At 43.3% G+C, this 18,939-nt stretch overlaps 1 protein-coding gene across 6 annotated transcripts in view; it reads left to right on the top strand.

Moving 5' to 3' along the window:
- Positions 1-17,238, top strand: part of SUSD4 (sushi domain containing 4) — a 127,361-nt gene extending 110,123 nt beyond the window's left edge. For 5 of the 6 annotated variants that reach the window (XM_043543600.1, XM_043543602.1, XM_007070451.3 and 2 more), the window contains 4 exons: positions 1,344-1,535; positions 1,971-2,115; positions 3,706-4,088; positions 4,644-17,238. In XM_043543600.1, coding sequence (XP_043399535.1) covers positions 1,344-1,535; positions 1,971-2,115; positions 3,706-4,088; positions 4,644-4,672 — 749 coding nt within the window. In that variant the 3' untranslated portion in view covers positions 4,673-17,238. The other variant, XM_037895659.2, reaches the window with a different exon arrangement.
- The last annotated feature ends 1,701 nt before the right edge of the window (positions 17,239-18,939 follow it).

An 18,939-nucleotide genomic window follows, 5' to 3' on the forward strand; every position in this document is an offset into this window, starting at 1 on the left:
GGCTTTCTTTCTTTTTTTGTTTAAGCGTTTAAATCCATTATTCATGTAACAAGATTCACAGAGAGAAGCAACTGAATTGTGATTTCAGTGGAGATTCTGTTTTAGAGAAATGGCATTTTCATTATTTAAATCTATGCAGTGAGTCTTTACTGCATAGCAGATGCATGAAATTAACACAACAGCCTGTTCATGGGGCACTGATCCTGTTGGTTATTTCCTCTGAAGGGAAATAAACTGACCCGTTTAGCTAATTCAGACGCTTTAGGCTCTCAGAATGCTCAGTTCAATATTGTAGTCATTTTATTAATCATGACAGCAACTTTGAGAAACAGTAACCAAACCAGTGGTCAACTAATCTTATTTCTCATTTTTGGTAAAGAGGCTTCCTCTGCTATACAAAAAAGCAATGCATTCAAACACTTTAGCTACTGCTATTTTCTAAAAATGTTCCTTCATTTAATTCGTCCACCCAACAAAGTGATTTTTTTCTTTCAATGTCTGTTTTAAAGCATGTTTATATTGCAATTCTTTCTTATTTGCATAGCCCTTTGTAGTCTGCTTTATTAATACAGGGATAGATTCTATCACTGTTGCATTTAATTCCTTACTTCCTGAGCAGGAGATTGAAATCAAAGGGGCTGCTCACAAAGTGAGGTGCTACTTGACTCGAGTAAAGTCATCAGACTCTGACACCGGCTTTAAAATAATATATTTTAGGGGCTTTAATTGCTTTAGCAATATTACCTGTATTGTATCTATTACAGTATACTTTACAACAACTGGTTTTGTAGCATAAGCTGTTTAAGAATGGAGTTATTGTTTTTAACTATTTCATAGTGTTAATGCTATATGTATTAACAGGACCTTATGACTGAATTCCAGCTGCCTAGTAAAGGTGTTTGGCACAAAACCTCAGGGTAGAGGGGGATTACAGAGTGGTAGGTTTCTGCTGTAATTAGGATTTGCCTCCTTTCACTTTTATCACCCTCCCCCCCCCCCCCCCAAAAAAAAAGGTCCCACAGAAAGACCACATCTTAGGCCACATCATCATGATAAATGCCACTGAGTTCTGGGGAGGAGGTCTTGAGGTATGGCCTGCACATTTTCTGACCTAGCTATGGACATCACATTCCTTCCCCCACACTGCACCAGAGACTTGTGACAATGGTCATTCATGGTCAGAATTCAGGCTTCTAGTAGCTTTAATATGGTTTGGGGTTCAGTTATATAGGGGGACAGTATTTGGTCCTGTGTAGAGTGTTGTATCAAATCCATACACTGAAGATACTCTGTATGAAATGGTTGCTGCTGTTGTTGACTCTCTTTTTTTATTTTTGCCCAAGTTTGTCCACTACCTCCAATGGTGATTCATGGAGATTATATTTGCCACCCGCGGCCTTGTGAGCGTTATAACCATGGAACTGTCGTTGAATTCTATTGTGATCCTGGTTATACTCTTACCAATGACTACAAATACATCACCTGCCAAAAAGGAGAATGGTTTCCCTCAGCTCAAGTATACTGTGTCAAAACAGGTAAAAATAGCACTAAGATCACAACTTCTGAGGGAGTTTACCCTTTATTTTAACAGTATAATCACAGGCTGACATTGCCTGTCAAACTACATTTGTGTCATGTTTTAAATTTTACAGGTTCATTTTGAAACATTAGTAAGATGTAGTTATTTTCTGCTTTTATGATCTTGAATTTTCAGCGGCTAGCTCCACAAATGCTAAAAGGTGCATATTAAATGTCTGCTAGATCTTCTTTATTTTGTTTGTAAATAAATCCAGATCATAAACACATTAATAAAAATAGCATGGAAGACCCTGAAAGTAGGGATTTTGTCTCTGTATTTATACAAAACCTACGGCCCTGATCCTGATTGGGGTCTCTGAGCATTACTGCAATATAAATATGAAACAACAATAATAATCTAATACAACTATTTTATTGCCCTTTTGCTACAGAGCAAACCTGGCCAAATACACAGGAAACCCTCCTGACTACATGGAAAATAGTGGCATTTACTGCTACCAGCGTTCTACTGGTACTTCTGTTGGTTATTCTAGCCAGGATGTTCCAGACCAAATTTAAGACGCATTTCCTTCCAAGGTTGGTACTGTAGATGGAGGACTTTAATTTAGTTATTTCACTGAATGGAGAGGAAATAAAATGACATTGCAAATATCTTCTTTTCTTGCGTTGAACAATAAATAACAGAGGGAATGTGGGGGAGGGGATAGCTAGACAACCCATGGAGTTGGGACCCCTGGAATTCCATAGTACTGTTCTGGCCTTTTCTACGGCAAAGAGGGGAGGCAAAGTTTGCCAGATTCACTTTGGGTGCGATTATAATAATCGCTAAACTGATACTGAGAGTATTGTCTTTGATCGGATATACTTACAGGTAGAAGCCACATATTTTAATATGTCCATTTTGGGAGTTGGGGAGTAGGTTCTTTTAAATATATTGGGCTTAGTAGTGTAAACTTCAAAAACGCTTTTTTTCTCAATGGAAATATTTTTTTAAAACTTCATTGAGGTCTCCATTGAAACCCCTCCAGGATGTTCATTAACTAACTCTCTCTCTCTCTCTCTCACTCACCACTGTGCAGACGTCACTTACCTGCTATTAATGCTCATGCTATTCCTTGAAAGACAGGGAGGTAAATATTACCCTTCCTTTACAAATGGGAAAACAAAGGTTAGTGGGTTAAGTGACTAGACAGGTCTACATAAGTGAGTTGGTGTCATACCTTAGTTCAGGATTTCTGGGCCCAGGCCTGTGCTTAGACTGCTAGACAACATGTTTAGCTGTCTGTCTTTCTCTGTGTGTGTTTCTTTTTTTACATCATCTATAGGAATGAGAGATGGGAAATATATATTAGGTCAACTAGTCTGTCCCTGTTCCAGTGTAGGTGATGGACTAGTTAGCCTGAATTATACATACGCAAGCGAGAGAGCCTCTAGATTTAAGAGGCTGCTCCAGTGGCAGGGGTCCTGGCCTGTATTCCTCTGACTTGCTGAAATAGGCTTCTGTCTTCCTCTTTCAGATGTTCCCATATCCTAAAAACACATGGGATCCTGGTGGGACTCCATTGTAATCTAATTCACATTTTTGAGATTAACAGATCCAAAATTGTATAGCCTGAAAAAAGTGGTTTGCTTGAAAATATCCTCTTAGTAGTGCCGGGGGATGTTGGGGAATGTGCATCATTCCAAACTGAGGGCAAAACGAGCTCAAAATCTCAACCCCAAAGCTTGCGTCATCCAGCAATTATCAGCTCAGTATAGTTTTGCATGTGCTGCAAGTACCCTACCCCTTTAGCTCCAGTGCTGATCTCTTTAGGGATTCACACACTTATTGATTCACCCCGATTCTATAGGATTCTATATCCCTGGTATTTACTCTGCATGGGACAACAGAGAATGCTCCTTATCGCTGCCTCAGACCTGTTTTCCTTTCCTTCTCTAAACAATGTCTCGGTTCTGGCTTTGTTTATCTCATCATAACAAATTGCACACACCTATCAGTCTGAGCGGATTTCTGCAGATCTGTGAAGCGGATATTCCCGTGAATGTTAACGACCTTGTATAGCTCCATTTCATGCAATTAGAAAATATTACATCTTGAAGCGGTTGCTTCAAGATGCTATTGAAATGTTCAAAGACTCCATGATGATCTGTCTTTGTTTGATGTAGAGGTGCCCAGGAGAGTTCCACCAGCGACCCCGACTTTGTGGTAGTGGATGGTGTTCCTGTCATGCTCCCTTCCTATGATGAAGCTGTGAGCAGTGGTTTGAATGCCTTGGCACCGGGATACTCGTCTTCTGCAGCCCAGGGGCATGTTTTCCAGGCAGAAGATCAGAACCCTCCAGCTTATCCTGGCCCAGGAGAGACAGACACATTACCTGCTGAATTTGAGAGCTGTGATAGCATATCAGGCTCCTCCGAACTTCTCCAAAGTTTATATTCATCTTCTGTGTGCCAAATGTGCGTGCATCCTATTTCAGATAGAACTGAGGTGATCAATAGCACCACTGGGGAGGCTGCATCCACAAGCCCAAGTATCGATATTGCAGATGGTAAGTTTTGCTTGGATATGTTACATGGGATGTGTGTCAAAGGTAATGGTCAATAAATACAATCCATGTGCTTGTGCTTCAGAGCAGGAATTAAGCAGGAATTTTTTGCAGTATACATGTTATTTTTTATGCTTTCTTCAAAACAAATTCTTCAGTACTTTTAGGATCTCATCTCCCCTACCCCCCCAGGCTAAGCCCTAGCCAGGTTTGTGGCAAGGGGGGTTGGCTCTCCAGGAATGGAACAGGGAGGAATCTTCACCCCCAAATCGCACATTGGCAACAAAGCCACTCCTTGGAGAGTTTTTCCTTGTTTGTTTTGGAGTGAATGGAGGTTTAGTTGGCTAATTCCAGGCATCACAATAGAAGCGGGTCTTGAGGAGGGATTAGACTGGGGATAATATTGTATATTTTGCTCAGGTACAGCCTTTCATCATGCACTATTTGTATGACAGATATCATCAACTGGTAGGTGTGAGATGGCACTCTGCAGGCAAATAAATTGACCTATGCAGTCTACAAGCTAAAGCCAATAATTCTTTTTTTTTTTTCCCCTAGAAATTCCATTGATGGAAGAAGACCCTTAACCAGCACAAATTTTGTTCCTTATATGATCACACTGGGCAAAATGAATCATGCACATATATATATACATACAGATAGAGAGAGAAAAAGACTATTTAAAGATTGGAAGGAGGGTATTTTTCCTATTTTTTGATCTTCCGTGTGATGATGTCACCAGATTGTGTGCACATCTCAATCAACTGTGTGGTTAACAGCATCAGCAATTGAACAGCAGGTTTGTGAAATGAATCCTGGGGATTTGATGAGACCATTTGCCGAAAAAGAAACATTAATTTCAGTTCCAAGAATTCATAGATCTCTGCATTGCAGGAAGTTGGATAATTCTGTAGAAACACTGTTGAATTTTGATACAAGTACTTACTGCCTCATAAAAGCATGTCAGATTGTGTAGATTTGCTTACAAAGGCTGCTCTATACTATCTGTGGACCCTGGTTTGTGAAGGATTATTATAATTTTTTAAAAAATCAGTGTTGAAATCTGAAAAAAGAAAACAATCTCCTTTGAATATCCTGTATTAACCAGGCTTTTAAGAGGAAGCCATTGTTTTTTCTTCCTAACATCATTTCAGACCTTGTCTGCAGAAAACATAACAGAAGAGATGGGACTCATATAAATTTTGACATTATGATAACAAATATAAATATATGGGTGTGTGTGTGTATATGTGTATGTGTATGTGTGTGTATATATATATATATATATATATACACACACACACTTTTAAAGAAAATTAAAAAGAAAGGGAAAGACATGATCTGGAGATTTTTTTAAAGTAAAGTAGGATTTATATAATATATAATGTACAAGGTAAAGTATCAATATTTGTATTTATGCAGCTTATACATTACATTTGATAAACCCTGTTATGTTATGAATGGATTTAGAAAGTGTTAAAATAACAAGGTCATGATGAAGGAGGTGTTGAACTACTGTCTTGTTTCCCCATTTCTTACACCATCCCATACATATATACATAGGTTATTCTACGGCCAAATCCCAAAGCACTACAGTGTCCCTACTGTATGGGGTAATACTCTGGGTCATTACTGTAGAATACTATAGTACTTTTTTTTCTTTTAAAGGGGCATTACCTGTATTTCAGTCCTTTTTTTTTTTTATTTACCAGCTTGTATCCAGTTGACCTTCATAGAGCTTGTTATTACTAACCAAGTGCTCTGCTACCATGTTAGCTTCCATGCAGGAACATTTGAAAGGAAGGAAGGACAACGCAGTCAGCTTGAAATGCACTCATCACGGATACAAATAGACAGAGTGATATTGTTTTAAAGAAAATGCACAGTGCTCAGAGTGCTGTTGAAATTTGATTTCCTCCTTTGCAAGAACGGAATACCATGCCTCATGATCCACTTGTGGCTCCATTTCTCTCCTCCTCCTCCTCATGTGGAGCTGGGGCACAATCTAACCACTGCAAACAAATCATGTATCTACGGTACGTTCCTGGGAGGATTATGTGATACATTATTTGTAAGGAATATTCCTCCCTGCTTCAACTTGGCTATTCATTTGCCAAGCAAATTTTCCATCTCGTTTCTAGCATTGCACACTTGAAATAAGAACCTTATGTTAAGTTTACAATGGTTTAAACCAGGGGTCTCCAAACTACGGCCCATGGGCCGGATCCAGCCCGGGCTTCCATTTGTCCAGCCCTCCAACCAACGGGGAGAGGCGGCGAACAGCTGAGTAGGCACGCCGAGCTGGCAGGGGGAGGGCTGCCAGCAGCAGCTCACGTGGGCGGCAGCACATCTGAGCTGTGGGGAGGGGTGAGTGCCTCTGGGAGCCAGTGTTCCCCCAGAAGGGGAGACAACTTAGGGGACAGTCGTTCCTGCAGCTGAGCAGGCACAGACCCCTGCCTTAGAGTAAAAATACAAGCCAGATGCTTGGAGTAAAGAAGAGGGATAATTTCATAATGGTTAAATTTTAACTACAGCACTAATAGAACCAAACAGTCCCAACCAACAATGGGAACCTGGAGCTTCTCTTACCAAAGTACAGCCAAACTTTCAGTCCTTTGTCATTTTCTTCAGCAGAGCAGGCACGCCTAGCAGGCACAGGGAGAAGGGAGCAGGCAGGGGGCACAGCAGACCCAAAAAGGGGAGCCAACTTACAGTACCTGCATCGATTAACTTTTATACCTGATTTAGAATTTAATACAACACTGACACAGTAGAGTAGTGTTGTTTTTTTAACAATTTTGCATATATTTAATTTCTTTCACAGTTGCTTCGGCCCACGAAGCCCCTTCAGAAATCTAATATGGCCCTCGTCTCATAAAGTTTGGAGACCCCTGGTTTAAACAATAACTCACTGTTGTCTTGACTGAGACAGATTGTTATCTGTGTGGGCTAGCTGAAAGAAAGAAAGCAATATAGCAATAGATTCTAGTTTCAATTGCAGTAGAACAAATCAGGAGTATTTCTATTATTAGTCACTCCATATTATACCGTTGTTTTTGTTCATTTATTTATTTATTTGTGTTGTGAAAGCAGCTAGAGGTCCCAGACATCAATCAGAGCCCTATTGTGCCAGGCACTGTACAAACATAGAAGGAGGAGATGGTCCCTGCCCTGAAGAGCTTACAGTCTAAGTATATGATGAGACAATAGGTGGATACAACAAACAGGGAGAGGCAGCAGAGTGTAAGATTGAGACAATGATTGTTATGATCTCGGTTGCCCCAGTCTGAGATCAGAATCTCTAAAGTATGATGTTGAAAGGTAAGATGCATACAGTATCATCTTTCATTGTTGCTTAAATGAGACCTGCAAATTGCTTTGACGGAGTTCTCTGTTGTATCAATATCTGAGATTTGCCCCATGCGCAGGCCATGAGGACATTCCCACCATGTCCAGCTGTGCTTATATTGCCAATTCCTGGTTCTGTTTGCCATCCCAGCATATATACTGTGTGGGTGATGTGATATCAAGCAAGGAAGACCCTCTGGAACACAGGGTTAATTAAATGATTTCGTTTTATAGTATTGTTGCACAGATTTGCAAAATATTAACCATATTACAATTATCCTATAAAATATAGTGAAATCTGTTCTTGCTGCTATCCACAGTCCCCTGTGTTAACAGTTTGCAAAATCTCAATCCTTGTGAAATTATTTACTTCCTGTATGTTAACTCCTACTGTGGTAGCTGCCTGGTTAATGTATGTCTGCCTGTCCGCAGACTGCCATTGCTCTGTCCATTGTATTGCAGTCAGCCTGCTGAGGTGGTCAGAAAGGGCAGCTGGTTCCAAACTTGAAAATTTATTTTTCAAATAAAGAATTTAGCTCAAAACACTTTCAAAGTATCAGTAGAGAGTTATGGTTTATTGGACCATTTTTCTTTATAGACCTGAAAATGCAATAGAAAACATGTATAAGTGAAAGCTGCCAATTAGTCTTTTGGTAGTGGTGCTGTGCTGAATTAAATGTGGCCCAAAAGAGAAAAAAAATTGAGTTTGTCCCCCGTTTAATTCTTTATGATATACAAGATAGCCTGAAGGATTTTTCCAGATGTTTTGTTGCTTGCTTGCTTAACATTTTGTTCTGATTGTTTACATTGGAGTGGAATTGTAAAGAGAGTTATATGCAGCAGTGTTGAGCATGTTTGAAAATTCCCCCCTTGAAATCCAGGTCTTATGTTTTTTCTTGGAAGACACGTTAGGTCACTGGAGAACTGGTAAGATGATACTATGCTTACCTGGCAAGTGAAAGCAGATTGGGAGGGTAAGGTATTCTTATTGTGGTTAAAGATTCCGCACGCAAGCTCCTTCATTTAAGGGTTAAGAGCTCACAACCTACGTTTCTGAGATCTCCAGGAAAACCAAGAAAGAGCAGACTTGACATTCCTGAAATTTCTAAGGTGAAAAATAAGCAGGAAAAAATATATGTTGTAGAGAGGGCGAGAGACAATCATTTCTTCTTTGAGGAGTGTCCCTATGGGTGCTCCGCTGTAGGTGTCTGCACCCCTGTGACTTTAGTCGGAGATTTTTGGTAGCACTGTCCGTTGAGCACACACATGTGTTCTCCTCCCCCCCCCCGCATCTCCCAGGCTATCTAGCACTGCACCGGCGAACCCCCCTCTTACTTCCTTCTCAGCCCCCGGCACTGGAAAAACATGGGCTCCCAGTCGTTGGCCAGGCCAGCCAGAGGGGTTCCCCGGTGCAGCCACCTCCGTACGGCACCAGCAGCTCCGAAGTATGGTACTCAGAAGGGGGCCTCTGCTGTGAGCTCTACTCTCTCCCACATCGGCTGCACCACCTGGAGACAGACAATTACCGTACCATCTCTAAAAGAGCAGCACAGAAAAAACCTTTGGTACCAGGTGCGACGAAACTCCATCATCGTGGACATGGTTAATGCACGAAGCAAGCAACATCATGCCAAATCGACCCCATATGATTGGGCTTGGCAGGATGGCATATTTGTCGGCAACATTACCATTTAGAATCACGAATTACCAAACTCATGGCCAAATACAATTTTATTAATTATGGGAAACTAAATGCGTTTCTGGAACATTTACTGGAGACACAAAATGAGCAGTTCCAGACCATTCTTAGAGAGGGTCATTTATTAGCCAAACTGGTGCTAGAGGCAGCACTGGAAGTAGCTGATACAGTGGCCTGCCCGGTCTCCATGACAGTGGTACTGAGGCAGGCTTCTTGGCTACACTTTTCTGGGTTGCCCAAAGAGATGCAGAAGACTTCCAGTTTGAAGGGCCGAAACTCTTCATGGAGAAGACAGATACTTCTCTCCACATCCTGAAGGATTCCCAGGCCACATCACACTCCCTAGGAATCTGTACTGTGAGACAGAAGAGAAGATATACCTCTCAGCCACAGCACAGGTCACAACCTCCTCAATACCCACCATCTCAGCACTGTTAGGACCTGCAACGTAAGAGGACGAGGGCTCAAAAACAGAAGCATTTCGCACCCCAATCCGTGACTGCCTCTCAATCCGCCTCCTTAAGCACTTTTGACAGGCTGACTGAGGGCCTGAACAATTATATCTTGCAACATCAGCTGCCATCTACACATCTGTCACGCCCCTTCAGAAATTGCCTGGCCCTTTTTCACAGCAGTTGGGAGAATATCACCTCTGACAGATGGGTCCTGGAGATTATTTCAAAGAGTTATACCATTCAATTCATGTCCTGCCCCCATTCCAACCCTCCTTCCCTGTCCCCCTTCAGTTCTGAGAAACCCTTTCTCACGAGAACCTACGTCATCAGGAAATATATAATTTGTTATGCCTGGGGGCCACAGAACCAGTCTCAGTGCAATTCAGGAACAAGGGGTTTTACTCTCATTATTTCCTGATCCTCAAGGTGAAGGGAGGTTGGAGGCCCATTCTAGTTATAAGGGCATTAAACAAACACTGGAAGGCACAGACGTTCAAGATAGTGATGCTAACCACCATTATTCCAGCTCTAGAGCAAGGAGATTGATTTCCAGCTTTCAACCTACAAGATGTCTACTTCCATATCTCAATACAGCCATCGTACAGGAGATTTCCTACAGTACACCTGCTCTGCCTGGAACTGCTCCCTTGATGCTGGAGACACTAGTTCCTTGCTGGGTTGTGGACTTGGGCTTAGTCCCACTGGAAGCGATGCAGGTGATGGGGGTTCTCTGTCGACTGTGAACCACTCTCCGCTGGTGCACTAGGTGGTATTTGAGGCTCCAGTTGAGCCTCTTGCACCAGTTTAGCTGCTGCTGCAGGTGCAGGCTCTGTGGTGCCCTCTGGTGCTGGCTCCCCTGACTCTGGTGGGGTTGCAAGCACGGACTCTGGTGCTGACGGCTCCGCCAGGTCTGATCCTTGGACTGGCTCTGGCTGGGTCCCACAAACTGGAGCTACAACCTCTGCTATAGACTCTGGTCTGGGGTCTGGTTCTACCAACTCTGGCTGGGTCCCCGGGCCTATAGTATCAGGGGACACAGACTGGGTCCTTTTAGGAGGCTTAGGAATGGAGTTAGGTGTGGAGGCCTGTTTAGCCTGGCTGCGGGTGACCATCCGTACCCTTTTTGTTAACCTCACATGGCTGGTTAAGTCTTCTCCCAGCAGCATGGGAATGGGATAATCATCATAGACTGCAAAGGTCCGCATTCCTGACCAGTCCTTGTCTGTAGGCAAGTTAAGAGTTGGCCTTAAAGGGTTGCACTGTCACTTGGGCCTCTGGGTTGATGAATTTGGGGTCCACCAGGGATTGGTGGCTAGCTGACATGTGTGCTCCAGTTTCTCTCCACGCTGTAATCTTCCGCCCGCACTCAGTTTCCCTTCGATCTGGGGGTATTTGCGAGACATCTGGGCCTGAAGGCTCTTGGTGGGACCCCGGGATGATGAGTTGCAGTCAGCTAGTGCTCTTGGGGCAGTAGGCCTTCACATGCCCCAGCTCGTTACATTTAAAGCATTGCCCAGCTGAGTGTGGGCTGGGGTGAGGTGGGTGGTTGGAGAGTGGGGTGGTAGGACGATAGGGCATCTGGGGTCTCCCTGGCTGTGTGGAGGGCTTCTCCTTGTGAGATGGGGCCTTGGGCTCATTCCGATGGTGGGTGTCATCTTGGGTTGCCCCTTCTGGTACCCCCATCAACTGCTACTAGCTATCTTCTTCTCTGCCACCTCCACCCATTTGGTTCCGATCTCCCCCACTTCGATTACAGTTTTGTGCTTCCCATCTAGGATGTACCTTTCTATTTCCTCAGGAACACCCTCTAAGAACTGCTCCATTTGCATTAGGAGAGCCAGATCTTCCTGAGACTTAACACTTGCTCCTGATATCCAGGCATCCCAATTTTTTACAATGTGGTAGGCGTATCGGGAAAATGCCCTATCTGGTTTCCACCTTAGGGCTCTGAACCACCAACGGGCATGCTCGGGGGTTAGCCCCATCCTAATTCTGGCCTTGTGTTTAAAAAGTTAGTACTCGTTCATGTGATTTTTAGGCATTTCAGCTGCCACCTCTGCTAAGGGTCCACTGAGTTGTGGCCTTAGCTCCACCATATACTGGTCTGTCGGGATGTTGTACCCAAGGCAGGCCCTTTCGAAATTTTCTAAGGCCTCTGTATCATCGCCTACCTTGCATGTGGGGAATTTCTTGGAATGGGGAGTGGTACCTGGAGGAGGACTATTAAGGCTACTTGGCTGACCCAGCTTAGTCCTTTCCAGCTCTAAGTGCTTCAGCTCTGTCTCCGCTTCTAAGCGCTTCGCCTCCATTTCCGCCTCCAAGCGCTTCATCTGTAGGAAGAAATTCCTGTCTTCCATAGTTAGAACTCAGTCTGGGTTAAGGGCATCCCTCCATCTTGGCACCTGGATCTCGAGTTGGGGAGGGCTGACCATTCCCTCTGGGGAAAACTCCAGTCCCCCACCCCCTCCCTGCATTTCTGTCATGGAGCTGGATGTCTGGGCTTGATCTGGGTCTGTCTTCTCTGTGGCGTGCCGCTTTGGGAAAAGTACTCCTTTTCTTTTTGCGAATACAGACTAACACGGCTGTTACTCTGAAACCTTTGGGAAGACTGGTTGCTGTAGGGTTTCAGTGCCTGACTGCAACCTCATGCACAGGGCTGCCCTACTCTAGCCTAGCTATTTCGTTGCCACAAAACCAGAAAAAAAAATAAACTGCTTGTTGGACTCCCTGGCTTTGCAGGCTGAACCCTTTGCATGCCTGTTCCCCCTCAGGCAGCAAAGAAAAGAGGAAAAAAAACTCCCTGGCTTTGCAGGCTGCCAAAAGGAAAAATGTGTTCTTTTAAAATCCTGAGGTCTGTGCCTCTGGTTCAAAATGATCCCACGACTGCAACCATGTCAAGGCTAATTCCCCACTCTGGCACTATGAGTGCAGAAGGTGGGGGTCCGCAAGGATTCTAAAAATTAATAAAAATAACGAGGAGTCCTTGTGGGACTTTAGAGACTAACAAATTTTATGGGCATAAGCTTTCGTGGGTTAGAACCCACTTCATCAGATGCATGGAGTGAAAATACAGGAGCAGGTATACATGAAAGGATGGGGGTTGCTTTATCAAGTGTGAGGTCAGTCTAACGAGATAAATCAATTTACAGCAGGATACCGAGGGAGGAGAAATAAATTTTGAAGTGGTAAGAGAGTGGCCCATTACAGACAGTTGACAAGAAGGTGTGAGTAACAGTAGGGAGAAATTAGTAATGGGGAAATTAAGTTTAGGTTTTGTAATGACCCAACCACTCCCACTAGAGGTTCCCAGAGGCTTTGGGGCAGAGATGCACTATAAGTAAGTATTGTTTTGGTACAGGTGTGGGAATTTTGCAAACTCAATTTTATAGTCACTTTTAAAGAAATAACATCAATCTAGCCAGTTTCAAAAACTGGTTAAAAGTCGTTCCAGAAGCTACAGCTCCTCTGCAGTCCCTCTGCCAGCTTCCATGGTTTGATAATGTCCTGTTTTGAAAAAAAAATGTTTCTCTCCTGTGTCAATATGTGAAAGACCCACCTAGCGAGAGGAGGAATGCTGGAGCAGGTGGCACACGCAGTGCTGCCAAATGTAGACTGAAAAAACAGAAACGTGTTACTGTCATCTCCAGTATCGTCCTCTTGAGTGGTAGTTGCTAACCATTTGGAGACAGAAGTGTAGTTGCTTATAGCAGACAAACCTCTCTGTAAGGATGGTGGGTTACTCCTCTCATATTGCAGCGTACATTGGTACTGATGTGTTAACTAAGACGCCAACCTTTAACATAGAAGTAAGAAGAGGAGATCCAACAGGTTTGGTCAGAAAAATGTAAACAGAGGTGTTCTGAGGCCTCATTCTGAACCAGTGGGCATCTGTATCTTTGCTGATGTCATATCTGCCCCTGAAAAAAAATTCTCAAAAATAACAGTGTCAGGCAAATTTGACTGGCCAACTCTCAGACATTTCCAGAAGTGTGTCAGATGTACTGGCTCAAAGGATTTAGGAGAAATAACTGGGCTTAGCCCAGGTCCCATCATTTCAGCCTGTTTTCAGTGTTGTTTGTATAGGAATGTATCCTGTGCATTGTCTTCTGGCATGTTCACCATCCCTTTGGTGTTTATACAGATTCCAGCCGGAGCTGTACTCCAGTTCAGCAATGGAAGTATTCCATAGACCTGGACTCCACTAAGAGCCTCTGAGTGTAACCCGAGCCCCACTGCTGCCAACGGGAGCTTTGCCATTGACTTCAGTGGGACCAGACTTTCACCCTAAATCAAATCTGAGATTGTGTTAATCTGCTCTTCACTTTCAGTTTCGGCTGTTCCATAGATGCAGGGCTCTTTGCTGGAAACTCCCTGTGCACATTGTGAGGTTATTCACCCTCCGCATTTAGCTGAAGACAACAGTTTCAGAGTGCAGAGCCACAGTGAAGACAGCAGTTAGATTATTGAAGTGGTCAGATTATTGTCAGGTTTGTGCAGAATGTTCCTCCCCTCAGCATTGTTCTGGTTCCAGAAAAGGAGTTTCATAAGGCTGCCCAATCCTCTCTGCTTCCTTATGCAGAGGTTAGCCAGTATGCCACATTAAAGCCAAACCTGGACCGAGGGGAGAGCAGCACACCTGTGGCTTTCTAAACATGGAGCTCCTGTCTTTTGATCTCTTTTGGATTCTGGGGGAGCAGACAGGGAGGAACCAGAGAGCAGCTTCTCTGGATCTCCAAGGGCACATCTGCTCCAAAACTAATACTGGTTGAACCAGTAGCAAATCCCACTGTGCATCTGTAATACCCACCCCTTGCAGGCTGCTTCTGGGGGAGTTATGCTTCCATGGCAGAAAGACGGGCCTTGCTTTGCCCTGTCCTGTTTCAGGTCATTTTATGCATGCTCCTTCCCTCTGCAGGTAACATGAGGGAGCTAACCTAGCATAACAGCCTAGTCCTTCCGCTTTCCCATCTGTGCCCCAGAATAATTCGTAGAAAACTCCTCAGTAGGAACTCCTGTAGTATCCTTCATGCTCGTTAGGATTTTCCCTATACGGAAGCAATGTGGCCCAGACTTTCCAGATACACCTTTTCCATGAGTGGAAGAGACAATATTTAACAATAACAGAAAATGCCCCCACCTGCTGGCTAGACTCTCTGTGTGTGTCCTGCACATTAACACAGCTGAGACTCAAACTAGGACCCTTGTGATCTGATGGTGGCAGCTTTCCTTTGCGAGTCAGAAAGAAATCCCCTAATGGACAAGGCAGAATGAGCTGGGCTAAGATCCATGTAGTGATTATTTGATAACTACAGGAACAAGAGATCCATACAATAACTTATTTGAAGCAGAAGCCTGCAGAATAGATGGTTTAAAAGCAAAGAAGACCAGTGGAAACACCCTAGCAGGGGGCTATGGGAAGGCCTTGGGACTGATTAAAAATGAAATAAAGGCACAAAGAGAAAGAGATTCTATGAGAATATGCTTCAGGTACCTTGGGCAGATTCAGTTCTTCACTCTTGCCTCTGCACTTCATGGTGCATGAATTAGCTCTGCTTGCAGCAGTGATTCTTGTCTGCCATGGATGAGACTTTCTTTGTGCTCAGATGAATTTCCTCCATCTTTCTAGATTTGCTTTTTCCTTCCCCTCTGCTTTTTTCTTCTTCTTAGTCTTTCCTCTTTGCTTTCTCTGTCCCCTCTTCACAGTGTTACTTCTCTTTCTCAGACAAGATGCTGGGAAGTGAAATTAGTTTGTTGATATCAGGCTGTTTCTAGAGGCAGAGTTTTCCCCATCACAGCACCTCATTGACATTCTCAGAAGAGAAGACTGAATAGGTCATGGAGATTGAATGACCCACTGCCCGAAGAAATGCGCCATGGAGATCATGGTTGAAGCACAGTGAGGGTTGCTTGTGTTACGGCAGCCCATGCTTTATCTGCTCTGACGCTGTCAGTCCCCTGGCCCATCAATCCATGTGAACATATACACACAAAGAAGTATTGGCCAAGATTTTCAAAGAGTGACCAGTGCTTTTGGGTGCCCAACGTGAGACACTTTTAAAGGGGTTGATCTTCAGAAATCTGCAAATCAGGCTTGAAAAGCTTGGCCACTGGACACAGCAGAACAGTCCATCCAGCTATATCCTATTGCTGCTTGGTTCGTTTCTTAATAGAAGAATAATTGTGCTTTTATTACAACAAGCAGCTGAGAATTTGTTAGTTACTATGTTGTTACGTTTACATCCAACTTTTGCCAAAACAAGACTAGGTTAGTTTTCTACTGCTCCTTGCCCTCAGCCTCTGGCTTCTGAGAGTCTAGTGCTGGATGAATGCCACTCTTAACTCTGTGTCTCAGAACCCACACCTGTTCTCTCTAGAGTATTTACACTTCTCACCTTTGTCCTTGTGTTATCTCTCTGGCAGCACATTTGCCCATCTTGATTTTGCTGCTATCTGATATTTTAGTGGGAATGCAATGTCAACTGATGTATTTTTTTATAACCGTATAATTACTGCCTCTCAACAAGGTGCTTGGGGCAAAAGGTCTTTCTTAGAACATTGGGATGATGCAACAGTCAAGAATTTCAGAGTTAGCATTCCAAAGGGCTGGGCAGTTTCTATTACAAATACATTTCACTGGTGGTTTGTGGTATGGGCGGGTCTCTCTTTTATGAGGTGGGGAAAGAATTGCTGAGCAAAGCTGTGCTGTTCTGCATCCACACCACTAGGACACAGCTTGATACCACAAGAAATACCATTAACGGTGCATCTTCACGCAATAGATTTCTTTAGTCTGTAGATCTGATAATACCTGCAATTTTAAATCCAGTTTTTATAGGAAACAGAATTGTTACAGTCTATGGCTCCACTAGGAGGAAACCAAACAGGGGCCATTCTCCACTGACCATGTGCTGCTCTATACTGTGTCACTAACACTGCTTGTTTAATAAATGGAGTGTTACAATCCCCAGTGAAATTGTTCATTTACATTATAGTCTATGGCTGAATTGCCCTCCCCATTCTGTGATTCCTTCTAGATCCTTTTTCCTGTGCTGCCTGTTTAAATCTTGCATCAGAAGTTCACTGCACCCTCATCAACAAATATGCTATGAAGGATTCTTCAGGCCAGTCCTACAAGGTGCTGAACGCCTTCAGCTCCCATTGGTTTCTCAGCACCTCTAAGGAGGGCCCTGAAATTGTTACTTCATTTAAAAAAAACTAAACTGCACATTAGACATTGAGATTGAGCCTGATCTTCTTCCTATTCTTTTTCATTTGTTTAATTTTAAATTTAAAAATTAACATCAACACATTCAAGAAGTAGCTAAGGAAGCCAACTTTAAAGCAGATCAGACTCACGGTCAAAATTAGAGCCCAGAAAGAAAAAGTCACTCGTTAAGAAGAGTCAATACTAGCCCATAACTACTGAAATCTGAAAGCTTAATGCAAGCTGTATCCCTACATTAATTGCTAGTGTTTATAAGTGCTTTTGCTGGAAAGATACAACTTCTGCAATGTAGTTACATATTTATACTCTGTACAATAGATCTGTACGCTTACAAAGGTGGGCCTGTGTCTTTGGCCACCAGTCAGAAGGGAGCTGTGTGTAATATTCACAAGTGCAATACAAATAAAACACATTTGTGAACTTTGACATTTGGTGAATTTTTTTTCTTTTACAGAATGACAAGAATGACTTAGATCTTAGAGGAAAATGAGTCAAGGCATTAGTAGTGTCAGAGAGAGGGTGGAAATAAGAGCAACTGTGTGGAGGGTGGTAGGTATGTTTTGAAGGATGTTAAAGAGGTTCTGTCAATTTGGATTTTTTTTAACTACATAATTTTAAAAGCTGGGTTTATGATAGAGCACACTTTAAACGGCTTGTTTAGTTTCTTTAAAAGAAATTACTTGATTCATCTGCATCCCTGCAGATCCGTATCACTTACAACAATCTTTGTTACATTGGTGTTAAAGTTGCTGCCATACAACCGTGCCTTCTGTTCCCTATATCATTCTGGAACATGGGACTTCTAAATCCCAAACCAAACAAGCTAAGGTCTCCCCACATATTCTGAAAAGAATATTTAGTTACATAAGAACAAAAGAACGGCCATACTGAGTCAGACCAATGGTCCATCTAGCGCAGTATCCTGTCTTCTGACAGTGGCCAATGCAAGGTGCTTCAGAGGGAATGAACAGAACAGATAATCCTCAAGTGATCCATCCCCTGTCGCCCATTCCCAGCTTCTGGCAAACCGAGACTAGGGACACCATCCCTGTCCATCCTGGCTAATAGCCATTGATGGACCTAGCCTCCATGAACTTCTCCGGTTCTTTTTGGAACCCTGTTGTAGTCTTGGTCTTCACAACATCCTCTAGCAAAGAGTTCGACAGGCTGACTGTGAGTTGTATGAAGAAATACTTCCTTTTGTTTGTTTTAAACATGCTGCTTATTAATTTCATTTGGTGACCCCTAGTTCTTATGAGAAGGAGTTAATAATGTTTCCTTATTTACTTTCTCCACACAAGTCATGATTTTATAGACCTCTATCTTATTCCTCCATAGTCTCTTTTCCAAGCTGAAAAGTCCCAGTCTTATTAATCTTTTGCATTGGTTTTACACTATTGCAGCTCACATGCACTGGGGGTTGCACTGTGTAGCAACATCAGTGCAAAAATTTCAATGTAGACAGACCTTAAGGGTCTTTTGCCAGGAGAGAAAAATGGGTGGGCTGAGAGTAACACCACCAAATGTGTTTGCCCCACTCCCACCTTCCCCTCTGTGGACTCCTCTGGCTGCGGCCTCTTCTCTTTCAGCTTTGCTGCTGCAATTAGTTGTAATCCACCCTTGTACAGAGTAGTTGCATGAGGCAGGGAGGGCAACTAAGCATCAACATCACAATGAAAGTGACTATACTCAAGCTCTCAAATGCACACAGTAAAGAAACAAGTAGCCACCCAGATCGCTAATTTAGTAATAGCAGGCACATAATTTTCAGGCAAGTATGATTTCCAAGTTGATGCTGACTTTTAAAATGATAGTAGTTATCTGTCCAGCGGAACTTGGGCTCCATGGTATCTCTCATGACCCCAGTCAAGCCTCTACAAGGCAACAGGAGGAAATGGAACAGATGTGAGCAGTGTTTGTGGGGCTTAGACTCATTGCACAAAGGGTATGTCTACACTGCAATAAATCACCAATGGCTGAGCCATGTCAGGCTCGGGCTGTGGGGCTATAAAATTGTAGCGTAGACAATCCGGGTTTGGGCTGGAGCCTGGGCTTTGGGACCCTCCTCCCCTCCAAGGACATCTACGCTACAGTTTTATAGCCTTGCAGCACAAGTCAGCTGACATG

Source organism: Chelonia mydas, chromosome 3 (assembly GCF_015237465.2).
Source record: "Chelonia mydas isolate rCheMyd1 chromosome 3, rCheMyd1.pri.v2, whole genome shotgun sequence".
Lineage (NCBI taxonomy): Eukaryota > Metazoa > Chordata > Testudines > Cheloniidae > Chelonia > Chelonia mydas.